This window comes from Cajanus cajan, chromosome 6, assembly GCF_000230855.2.
Source record: "Cajanus cajan strain Asha chromosome 6, NIPB_CcT2T_4, whole genome shotgun sequence".
NCBI lineage: Eukaryota > Viridiplantae > Streptophyta > Magnoliopsida > Fabales > Fabaceae > Cajanus > Cajanus cajan.
In genome coordinates this window covers 49,930,091-49,942,603 of record NC_138522.1, presented here as the reverse complement: position 1 = coordinate 49,942,603, position 12,513 = coordinate 49,930,091, and the positions used below count along the sequence as shown (strand labels likewise).

Genomic DNA, 12,513 nt, shown 5'->3' with positions numbered 1-12,513 from the left:
GCTGGAAAAGTAAGTACGACTACGAGTCCGATCCCCAACTTAATTGGGTGGATTTGTGACGTAAATGTTCACTAATATATCCCATATCCATTAATTTGTTATACATGCGTTTTGCTATAGTAAAACATATACTAGCTTTTATTTGGATAAGGAAACTGCCACTTCAAGTTCAGATTCTTCCATGTATATATATTATGAACAACTATTAATTAATGCCGTCTGAACCAAATCTTTAGTAACTGAGATATGGAGAACTCTATTCATAGACTATTAATTACTCACCCTACCCAATCCATCAATTCTAATATCATTTGTTAACAAATTTTATAAATAAGTTTACATTGTATTGCGTGAGAATATTTGTAGACTTTTCAATGGAAGATTTGAAGATTTTTTTTTAATTCTTATCTGATTTATTTATTTATTTATTATAATTATTTATAAATTAAATATTAATATTTTAAAATAAATTGCCAATATATAAAAAAACTTTTACTACAATATAAATTATTTATTATAAATTTAAAATATAATTTATATATTTAAAAATATTTATTAGATCATATTTTTTTTATTTAAATACATTTTTTTTCATTCATAATATTCAAACTCAAAACCATATTTATTGGACCATGTGTAATAATAACTAATTATTGAGAAAAACCCAAGTCTGACTAGAGATTAGACAATTAAATTATATATAAGTAGAAAGTAATCATCACCTTACAAACCGGTTTTATAGGATTGAGTTAAGCTTAAATTTACTACTTTAAGATGGTATCAGAGCTATCAAGATCTACTTTAAATTGGTCACCTACCATTGATACATGTACCATACATGAGAGGGTGTATTGAGAAAAAAAACTCTAGTCCTGCCAATCGTAGATTAGGGTCATCCTACCGTTCATCCACATACTAGAAAAAAAAACTCAAGTCCCACCAATCATAGATTATTAAAAAGGGTCACCCACCATTCATCCACGTACCAAGTCCAATAGTACTGGATGTGAGGAGGTGGATTAGGAAAAATCCAGGTATCACATCGACTAGAAATTAGACAATATTAAATAGTATATAAGTAGAAAATAATTTTTACCTTACAAATTGATTTTGTAGAGTTGAATTAAGTTTAAATTGACTACTCTAAAACTAGTTATCATTATGTTTTTTCAAAAACTTGATTAAACATCATCTGTATATCTGGTGAATGTTTATAAATCCCCATTAGTGTATGCAGATGCAAATGTTAAAAGATACACTCCATGGTAGTTGTTTTCAGTTTTCACGTACATATATTTGTCCACCATCGGGCACACCTGAAGGATCCAATATATTCTGCTTGTCTCCCTCTTTGACACAATGCACGCTGAGCTATTGCAATCATGAGTCAGCACTAAGCTTTCTCAAAATCTGTGCAGCATCTATTTTTTAGCTACGTACGTACACAGTCCTGTTCTTCAATCATGTGCGTTTTCCAGCTTGTAAGAGCTTCAATGTGTCATCTCATATGGTCGATTCCAGCGCAATATTATTATGTCACTTGTATTAATCTCTAAATTCCACCTCGTATCGAATATAATGTATATATCAATAGGAATTTCTTCAGGCGTATGCACTTACTGTAAGCAACAATGTCAAGTAAGAATACCTAGTTGTGAAAATCTGCAAGTCATAAGAGTGATTTTTTCTCCTGACATCGTCTGGCCATAAACAATGCTGCGTGTAATAAGGATCTATGTATGAATCTCTTGGAACCTTCTTGTAAATTTTAAACCATAAACTAGACTTATGAACACGATAGATTGGTACGTAGCGTTTTGATGAGCAGGGACAGCATAATTCTTTTAAGCTTTATCTGTGGCCTCGTGAATATTCTAATTCTACATATGTAATCTATTTATCATCAATAGAGAAATTAGAAACCATTCTTCACAGCTTTGTGTGTGAATGGACATATATATAACAAATTTATTTATAAATAAGGGTCGAGTCATTCATAATTATTTGAAAATTAGTATTTTTTATAATAACAAGAAAATTAATTATTTTCAACAGAGACAAATTTACTGTGGTTATTGTTGTAGTTCTGAAAATTTCATTAAGTATTAGATATATGGTACAATGAACATTGAATTGTGACATGTAATTATTTAGGAAAAAACTATATCAAGTTGCTTATACCTTTACCATTATTGAAGGATTTGGAACAACATTTTAAGAGTCTTGATTTGTTTATATAAATTGGAGTACACTTATCCAAGTAGTGATTTACAATTTTAAAGAAATAAAGAGACTATTGGACATAAAATTGACATGGCAATTTTTATAGATTGGTCACAAATTTATTAATCCAAACTGTTCTTATACTGGCACTACTTCAAATGAGCATGTAACACATATAATACCTTATATATTAGGTTAAATTGTCATTCCATCTCTACAAATTTACCAATAAAAGAATATCATTTAATCTTTAATTATTATTTTAAATTATTTAATTTTAGTTTATTAATTTTATAAAATTTATAATTTTAGTCTCACTACTAAATATTTATTTATTGACTGTTAAAATTGCAAAATTAATTATTAACTTTACATCAAGTAGATGATAGGATAATTAATATTTATATTAAAATACACTTTTAGTCTTTGTTTTCCAATTTCTTACAATTTTTATGAAATAAAAATGAAAAATAAAACTTAAATATTATTATATTAATTTTTATAATATCTATTTAATATCAAGTCATAATCATTGGTGTAATTTTATCGATCAAAAAATGAAAATCTAATGGTGAGATCAAAATTTCACATTTTATTAAGCTATGAGACTAAAATTGTGAAATTGAAAATTAAAAAACTTAAATTGTGGTTTAGATATTATAGGAAAATAAAAAAAAATAATTTAATTTTTAAATTATGATTTCACTTATTTGGCTTTATAGCAGCATATGCATTAATAACACTTCTTAATAAAAGTAATTTTATTAAAGGAAATTGATGGATAGTATGAAGCAATTTTTTGATTTTGAATACCAGAATAGAATAGTTTCCTGTTGATGGGCTTGTGAAATGCTAAATGCTTATCCAACCCCAAGCATAGGCTTTTTTAACGGCCCATAGCCCACAAGTAGACGTAGAATAGATCAAGTTGCCAATAAACAAAAACACCAATCTAAGATGGATCGGTATAAGTTTCGGACAACAAAAAAGGCCTTAAGATGGTTAACAAAAAAACAAAATCGTGTTTAGGAAATACAAATTAACCGCAAAACTGAGAGTAAAAATGTATATATATATATAAATAAATAAAAAGGTAAAATAAAAAAGTATTTTTTATAGATTAAAATTAAATTGAGTAAAAATAAATAAATAAATTTATAATCTTATGATTTAAAATAGTTTGAAAAAAGTTATTATTAGCGGTGAGAAAGGTTGAGGTTGAAATAGAGCCACATAGGGTGAAGAGGTGTCAGCAAGCAGCGGTGCCACGTGTATGCTTTTGCTTCTGCTTCTCGCCCTCTGCAGTCTGCACTTTCCAGTTTGAGACTTGACTCTCTCTCATACCTGCTTTCGCCGTTCCTAACACTACAATCTTGTTTTCGGAAACCAAAACTCAATTCAGTTATCAAATGAGGACAGTGCTTTCGCGCTTGATCCATTCCACGCCTTCCATTTCAAGGCTCAAGTCAGTTTTCACTTTTCTTCCTTTTTTTTATATTCTCTTTTGCCGTTATCCTGTCGTTTTTCCTTGTGTTCTACTCAATTCGATGTGTGGTTGTTGCTAATGTTTTTAATTTTTGTTAACTATCTGGTTCAAATGAAACTGTGCTCTGTAAGTTTGAAATGCAATTGTGTTGAATCCTTGATTATTTATTTGTGTAATTCAGAGCGTCAAGTTCAGTACTAATGTGGTTTCAATTTTATGTCGGTTCTGTTCATGATTTGTGAATCACCCATTGCGTCGTGTTTTCCCTTTTCTTACGTTGCAGTGCCACGGCAATTTCAATCAGCGGGAGAAATCTCTGCACGGATTCTAACAAAGTTGATGAGCCCTTCAAAGTTGAAGAAGCAGAGACTGTTAATGTGCCCCCACCCCCAGCAGAAAAGGTATTCGATTCTACTACGATAATATCGTTTGTGAAACATTTATTTTTCTACTTCTATTTGTGTGTATGCCTTTTCTAACCTAAAACTTGTGTTGAATGTTATTGAAGTTGCTTGTGTTGGGAGGCAATGGATTTGTTGGATCACACGTTTGTAGAGAAGCCTTAGATCGCGGCTTGTCTGTTGCGAGTCTTAGCAGGTTTGATATTTTTTTCTTCTTCAGTATTTGTATAATTATTTGTCTGTCATGCTTTCTGTATTGGAACTCTTAATCGTTTTCTTGTGGGATATTTGTGGGTAATGAGATAGTTATGAGAAATTTAATCATTAGCCTATCGTATTAAATTACGTTTTGTATTTTATTATTCAACATTTTTCTTCTTGTAATGTATCTGCATTGCCATTCACTGTTTTTTTTATATTCCCAGGTCTGGTAGGTCGTCACTGCACGATTCCTGGGCTACCAATGTTTCTTGGTATAAAGGTCTGCTGTATATATTTGCCATTTCATTGTAAACAAAATCTTTGTAGGATGCTATAATATTCTAATATATCTAAATTGTCTTCTAATAATTAGGGAATCTCCTTTCAAATGATTCATTGAAAGAAGCTTTGAATGGCGTCACTGCTGTTGTAAGTTCCCCTTATCTTGTTATAATTCCTGGACAATTTACTTGCAATTGCAAGTTTCCCTTTAGTTTGTAATAATGCCCAGTGAATATTTAACATCTAAGAGGAAACCTGAAGCAAGTTGGATGGTCCTCCATCAGTTGGCTTTACTTTATTTTCTGTTTTCTTTGCGATTACAAGATGTTGCTTTAGATTTTCACCAATTTGTTGTTGAAGGCCCATGCCTTGATTAGTTGTCTGACAATATCTCTCATTTTTGTCTCATCTTCGGGTCAGCTTGGTAAAGGTGATTAAAGCCTAGCCTCTTTCACTGGTGAATCTAGATAATGTTGATGAGAATGATTGTGCAGTTTGGTTGATAATTGTGATGCTAATGGATTGAAAGGGTAAAAAAGAAGCGAGTGTTTTTGATTGACGACTGCAAGATAATTTGGGTCTAAAGAATTATCATAAGCATGCTTCATGCATGGCACCGACTGACCTAATGTGTCTGAATTTTGTTGCTTAGGATACAGAATTATACTTAAATATTTGTCCCCTTGTGATGATAGGTCTGTTTGCTAACTTGAGTTTCTTTTCTAAGATTTCTTGCGTCGGTGGTTTTGGCTCCAACTCATACATGTACAAAATTAATGGAACTGCTAACATCAATGCAATTAGAGCAGCTTCAGATCAAGGTAATTGAGGAATTCACACATTTATTATTTATTATCTGCCTTCTCAATTCTTACCTTATTTTTTGGTTCTACTTAGAGTAGCAGGGACAATTTAAGCTTACAACAACAAATGAGCCTTATTGTCCTAGGTGGGATTTGTTGAATAGATCAAATGACATGACTGGGCTTAAAAAGAATTGGAAAAATATGTTATACAATTAATGACAAGAATTTTTACTTAAAATTGGATTCCTTTTTAAAGATTAAAAAAATAGAAATTTGCATGGTAATGTTAAGCTTGTGGAGATCAGAATATTTCCATACTCGTGGTGCTGCAATTCACATGTTCTTCCCTATACAAGTTAGGAGACCATTACATGCAGCATTAATATAATTACTTAGTCTTCCACATAAATATAGGATTTAATTGTTTAATCCACTTAATTGCGATCAAAGTTGCAGATTTGTACAGGTGTTTATGATAAAACATTTTCTTACAAAAACATTCTATACTCCCAAAATTTTGCAAAAACACAACATGGTTTTGCCTTATTACAAATGAACGTGCCTAAATTGTAAATCATACTGAAACTTGTTAAATTTTTGGGATTACTATTTACCAGAGTCAATATATCAGCTCAATATCTCCTTTCCTATGTCAAAATTGCAGTGTAAGAGCTAGCAGCAGCCGCAACAAGTCTATCTTACCCCTGATATATTTCTAACTACCCCTCTCCAGATACAGTCATGAGGTAGTTACAGCCATAGAAGTACAAATGTGGAACATATCTTCTATTTGGATAATTTTGAGAAACCCGAAAAAATCTACTGAAAGAACTCTATGCTTTATGTCCCTGAACTAAAACGTATCTCCTGCCATGTAATAATTGACACAGGACAATTAATCTATTAAAAGTTACAAATTATAAGAAATAAACTAACAGTGGCTAAGAGGAGAATGGGAAAAGGATGGATGGTACTGTTAATTAGGGGAAAGAAAATTTCTTAGGTGGCTGTCACACTTGTCTGCCTCATTAAAAGAAAGTTATTGTAGCAATGCAGACCACAACTTCAGTTTTTTTAGTTATTATATATAGTACGGCCATAATACTCAATACAGGAATTGCTATACTTGATTTAACTGGTCAAATGAGGAGGGCACACATTTGTCAAACCATACAAGGCATAGAAATAGGATAATGCATGTTAGACTCTGTTGTACCATTAGGATAAAATATGTTAGTTACGGAACAATTATAAGCCTTCTGTTCTTTGAAGTCTCTAGCACAATCATGTGTGTGAGTTTTCAGATATAAATCTGTCTCTCTGAAAAAGAAATAGTAAAATAGTTGGATAATATTTTATGCTTTTTTACGTAGTTTTCCAACTTGGGCCATGATGGGTGTATAGAATGTTGCTTCATTTCATGTAATTGTTGACCAAATTGAGCAGTTGTCTCTGTTAAGCTTTTCCTTTGCCAATATGTCTATATAGTTCTTTGTTATGTGTAGTATGGAACGAGTTTAATGTCAGACTGGTGTTTACTTAAATGAATTCAAACATGAATTTGTTTTGTCTCCTCATCTAAATTATTGGGTGATATTTAGCCAAGGAGTTTATTTTTTGGGCTTAAATTTTTGGAAACTCTTTGCTGCTTGTCAGTTTAACTCATAAAAAAATAAAATAAAAATAAAAATAAAAAAGAAGCTGGAACTGATTTGGTTGTCCAAATTCCAAAAATGTATTAGTTATTGTTTCTTCCCGTAGAGTTCTTTGGCACTTTGTACTTACTGTTGGATGATTTGCCCTTGGTCTTACAGGTGTTAAAAGATTTGTCTATATCTCCGCTGCTGACTTTGGTGTAGTAAATTACTTACTACAGGGGTATTATGATGGAAAGGTAATATGTTCAACTCTTTATTGTGAGGATATTTTGAGGAATGAATCATTAGTTAACGAACTTTACCGGGAAATATGTGATGGAGAAGAGTCAACAATTTTTAACATTTTGTGGGTACATTAAAAAAATGCAATTAGCTATCTTACTGATACTGTAAAGGAATTCCCTCTTCAACAGACTGGTGCTGTAAAGGAAATAAATAAGATACCTTGGAGAGCATCCTGTGCTGTATAATACTTTCCTCCAGCTAATTTGCTAGAAACTGGAAGAAACAGTTATAACACCCCAAATCCATAAACTTTCCTATTTAATGACTACCTTCCTAACCACCCTTTGTACACGAGTCCCCCCTTTCTTGTTCCCTCTAGCAGAATTCTTATGCCCATTGAGCCTCCCTGATTCCAGAAGATTCACCTCTTGATGGTTCTTCCATTGTTTCCTCTAGCAGAATTCTTATGCCAATGAGCCTCCCAATTCCAGAAGATTCACCTCTTGATGGTTCTTTTAAAGTTTTACTGATTAATCTCCTGCAATACTGTATCTTCTCTTTCTTTCTTTGAGTGAACCAGCCACTGACATAGTCTTATTAATTAAGTAGAGTTGGGTCCAAGTCATTGTATCTAACAGATCATTTAAAGAGATACATACTTATTTAAATGGTTGGCCAGTTTTCTTTTTGTCAGTGCTAATAATTTTACTTCTTCAGTCATCAGTTTGTGATATTCTTATTCTCTTTCTTTCGGCTGCAATCCTTATCATGTGTACATGATTCTATTTTTATAAATTTGATGCCAAGATTTACTATTTTAGTCTTGTTAAATTTTCATATAGTGTCTTAATTGATGCAGAAAGCTGCTGAAACAGAGATCCAGGCCAAATTTCCGTATGGAGGTAAGTATTCAGTCTCTTAACATTGCTCCTGAGGAGGTCTGAATTAAACCCGGGCTAGACTTTAGAAGTCAGTAAATTTTATCTTTTCGCTTGTAATGTGTTTGCTATCCTAGTTGATAATAGGAGACAATATGTTCATTTTCACCCATTTTTTTCTCTTTTACAAACTATTGCAAAGATGTTTCCCTAGTACAAGAGATGAAGAAAGTAAAATTTTCCATTTAACATTTAACAATGACAAAAATGTGAAGCTACTCGTGTTTCTTGGTATGGAGTATTATGCTCGTACATGATTGGACTATTACATGCCTTTTTGCAGGAGTAATTCTGAGGCCAGGATTTATTTATGGGACTCGAAGTGTTGGGAGTTTGAAGATACCCCTTGGTGTAATTGGATCTCCACTGGAAATGGTAATAATTTCATGTGCTTCTCTAACATGAAGCAGACATTACTTTTTCCGTTCAGATATGCAAATAACTTTGCTCCTTTGATGATTTGACATTAGTTTTTGGGTCTGTTTCCCATAAGCACTTATAAGAAAATAGGAAAGAAAATGAAATAAATTTTTCCGTAAATTAAAATTAGCTTGTTAACAAGTTTCTTGAGAAACTAATGTAAAAGAGCCTTTACTAATTAGTTTAAAGTTTACGTATAAGTTAATATTTGTTTATGGAAAAATTTATTTCATTTTTCCTTTCTATTTTTTTTCTTATAAGTGTTTAATGGAGAAATTTATCAGACAGGTCCTCTGTATACAACTTGACTAAGCCAATATCTTTAAGGTTTTTTCCATCTTTGCATTCTTGATATTAATTACTATTATTAGTTTATAGAGGGATTTGGGCTTTGGGGTTTGCCTGTTCAATTATAGTTTGTTGGAAATATTTTGTGAAAAATATAGAAAAATTGGATCTTGCAGACAAAATAAAATTAAAATTGAAGATAAAAAATTATTATTAAAATTACCATTGAAATTCATAGAAGAGGATGCCTATGTATAGGCTTACAATCAATTTAAAATTCCTAACAAATCTCATCTACTAACAACTCTACTTGTTGAGATTATATTGAATAACTGAAAATAAAATATAAAACTAAAATTGTAACAATAACAAATATCTTATCTAAAATTTATTCAAAATTCAAAATTTAAATAAAGAAAAATCTCATAAATCTAACACTCTTCCTTGGGATTTGACATGAACATCACAAATTTTAGTTTCATGAACTCCAAAAATTGAGTTTTGAAATGCCATGTCATCGAGTTGTTGCTCATCAATTTCTTGACCCAAATCATTGTCTTCATAGTCATTCAATCTAACTCCTCCTCCTGTCTTTGAATACCATTTGCTGAAATTTGTCGTATCAAATACATTTTGCATAAAAGTGTGACCAAATCTTCCATGCCAAACATTACTTTCATCAATTTTAGCAATAAAATCATGATCTTCAACCAAATCAAATTTCAAATAAAAACAGTTTTTGGTCATCTCAATCTTTGCAATCTCTAAACCATGTTTATCTATGATAAAACAATAATTCTCTTTAAAAGAGACTCCATAACCATTCCTTAGCATTTGTGGAACACTAAGAAGATTTTGATCTAATTTTGGAATGTAGAGAACATCTTTAACAATTTATCATACCTTTTTTGGTTGCAATAGAAATTGTTCATTTTCCATTTGCTTGTACAATTTCACCATTTCCCATCTTGACTTTTGACTTAATCAATGGAGGTAAAAAATAATAAATATTTAGTCATGTGACTAGTGCAACCACTATCAATGAGCCAAGTATTCAATTCATGTGAATTGAATTCTTGAGATGTCATAAATAAATACTCATCTTCATCATCACTTTTTCTTCAATCACATTTGCCTGTTTTTCTAGTTGTTGTTCAGCCTGATTCTACTTTAATTTGCAATACTTTTCACTATGACCATTTTTATTGCAAAAATTATAGTGAAAAAGTGGTTTATCTTTAAACCAACAATCTTCTTTAGAATGGTTGGTTCTTTGGCAATGTAAACAAGGCAAAAAATTTCCTTTTTTCGAAAAACCTTCATCTTTTCCTTTGTTCTTATTGAAAGTTCGTGACTTTCCAAAATTTCTTCCATTGTGCTTTGCTCGAAAGGCACCTTCAACAGTTTCATCACTTTTAATGGAGACTCTTTGCTCTTGTGTGTGAAGTTTGCTGGTCAATTCAGTAATTGTGAGAGTTTGCAAATCACAAGACTCTTCAATTACAGAAATCTTGGCTTCAAATCTTTCAGGCACCGTAATTTTCTCGACAACCTTTTGATATGTAAATGATGTTTCACCAAGAAGTCGTATTTGATTCACAACATCCATTAATCTGGTAGAATAATCTTTGACAGATTCATTATCCTTCATCTTTATCAATTCAAATTCTCTCTTCAATGTGAGAAGCCTAACAGATTTGACTCTGTTACAGCCTTCAAATTCATCTTGAATCTTGTCTTACACCTGGTTAGGTGTTTCCAAGCCCATGATTTTAGTAAAAATATGATTTGCAAGTCCTGCATGTAGGCAAGTGATGACTTTATCTTTCTTCAGCTTCTTCTCCTCATAAGCTTTGATTTGTGCAATAGTTGGATTTTCTCTCAATGGTGGTGGATCAGCTTCAGAAATTACAACATTCCATAAACCTTGAGATCTTAAAACAAATTTCATCTTGACGGCCCAAATATGATAATTTTTACCATTAAACATTGGAATTGCATGTGAATTGGTAGAAGTAGACATCCTTGCACCAAAAATTGTTTGAACAATAAATCACTCAATTTAGTGTTTGCACTCAACCTCAATGTGTTTAGCGCTCAATAAATTTTTTCCTCACAGCCAGTAAGAAGCAAGCTTTGATACCACTGTTGGAAATATTTTGTGAAAAATATAGAAAAATTGGATCTTGCAGACAAAATAAAATTAAAATTGAAGATGGAAAATTATTATTAAAATTACCATTGAAATTCATAGGAGAGGATGCTTATGTATAGGCTTACAATCAATTTAAAAATCCTAACAAATTTCATCTACTAACAACTCTACTTGTTGAGATTATATTGAATAACTGAAAATAAAATATAAAACTAAAATTGTAACAATAACAAATATCTTATCTAAAATTTATTCAAAATTTAAAATTTAAATAAAGGAAAATCTCATAAATTGTCTAAACTGTTTACTGGTTGATTAATTGAAGTTTAAATTCCTCTTTCCCGCAGTAAAAGTTCTGACTTTTCTTGAAGTATGCATGCACACTTGCAGTATACATTCATGGCATAACATTTTACTTTTTTTGGTTTTGATTGAATGTCTAATTCTTAAAATTGCTTTAGTTTTATCCTCAATATCAACTTAAACTTTCTTCATTTTTTTAACCGTACTTCACTTGAGTGCTGTAGGCTCTCGAAATTGCTAAGCCGTTGAAGCAGATCCCACTTGTTGGGCCTCTATTGACACCTCCTGTCAATGTTACTGCGGTGGCAAAAGTTGCTGTTAGAGCTGCTACTGATGCTGTTTTCCCCCCGGGGATCGTAGATGTTCATGGAATACAACGTTACAGTCAGCAACATAAATGAAACTAGAATTACCTTTATTTTGTTTTCTGTATAAATATAATATGGGGCGATTTGCTTCTGAACAGAATATCCCTGTTTACTATTGTTTAACTGAGAATATTTCTCCATACCATTTCCTTTACAGAATAATATCTGAAAGTGCGTGCATGTGACCATAGAACTTTCTTTCCAATTTTTTAATTCAATACGTCAGAAACTTTTTTGTTGAATTCTTTCATCTAATGTAATTTACCAATTACCACTTAGGTGATTTGAATGTTCGGGATTTCTTTTGGTAGACGGTCGTGAACAAAGGTTTTGAATTGGGTGATTTTCAAAGGAAATAAAAATATTCCCGTTGTGTAAGTTGTCGTAATTTTATGCCTAGCTTGATCCATTAATTCAACGAGTTCATCGAGTCAAGTATACTAGTTCATTGATCGGTAATGAAATAATTGATTGGTAAATTGATCCCACGTTTCCTAATTCATAAAACTTGACTGGAAGAGAATGGACATAGATGCTGAGTCCCCAAAACAAATAATAAACTAAAAAAGTGGGCCAATTCCAAATAGAACACTCCTGTTTAACGATTCAACAAATCTTAAGCCTAACTCAACGTTCTACTAATATACTATTCAATTGTCTAATTTTTAATTGACGTGAGACTTGAGTTTTTCTTAATATACCTCCTCACGGCCCTTTGACTTTGAGTTTTATTTTTATTTTTTCAATACACCCTCTCAT

General features: G+C 31.5%; 1 protein-coding gene across 1 annotated transcript; it reads left to right on the top strand.

Annotated features, from left to right (window-relative positions):
* The first annotated feature begins 3,475 nt into the window (after positions 1 to 3,475).
* LOC109796637 (NAD(P)-binding Rossmann-fold superfamily protein) lies at positions 3,476 to 11,996 on the top strand. Its single transcript, XM_020356357.3, has 10 exons — positions 3,476 to 3,688; positions 3,993 to 4,110; positions 4,218 to 4,306; positions 4,536 to 4,591; positions 4,685 to 4,740; positions 5,321 to 5,414; positions 7,214 to 7,293; positions 8,142 to 8,184; positions 8,504 to 8,595; positions 11,611 to 11,996. Exons 1-10 carry the CDS (start codon positions 3,633 to 3,635, stop codon positions 11,785 to 11,787), a joined length of 861 nt encoding a protein of 286 aa, XP_020211946.1. The 5' UTR covers positions 3,476 to 3,632; the 3' UTR covers positions 11,788 to 11,996.
* The last annotated feature ends 517 nt before the right edge of the window (positions 11,997 to 12,513 follow it).

Coding starts and splice junctions, on each gene's coding strand:
- LOC109796637 (XM_020356357.3), top strand. CDS start 3,633: ATGAGGACAGTGCTTTCGCGCTTGATCCATTCCACGCCTTCCATTTCA. Junction 3,689..3,992: donor CCTTCCATTTCAAGGCTCAA/GTCAGTTTTCAC, acceptor CTTACGTTGCAG/TGCCACGGCAATTTCAATCA. Junction 8,185..8,503: donor GGCCAAATTTCCGTATGGAG/GTAAGTATTCAG, acceptor GCCTTTTTGCAG/GAGTAATTCTGAGGCCAGGA.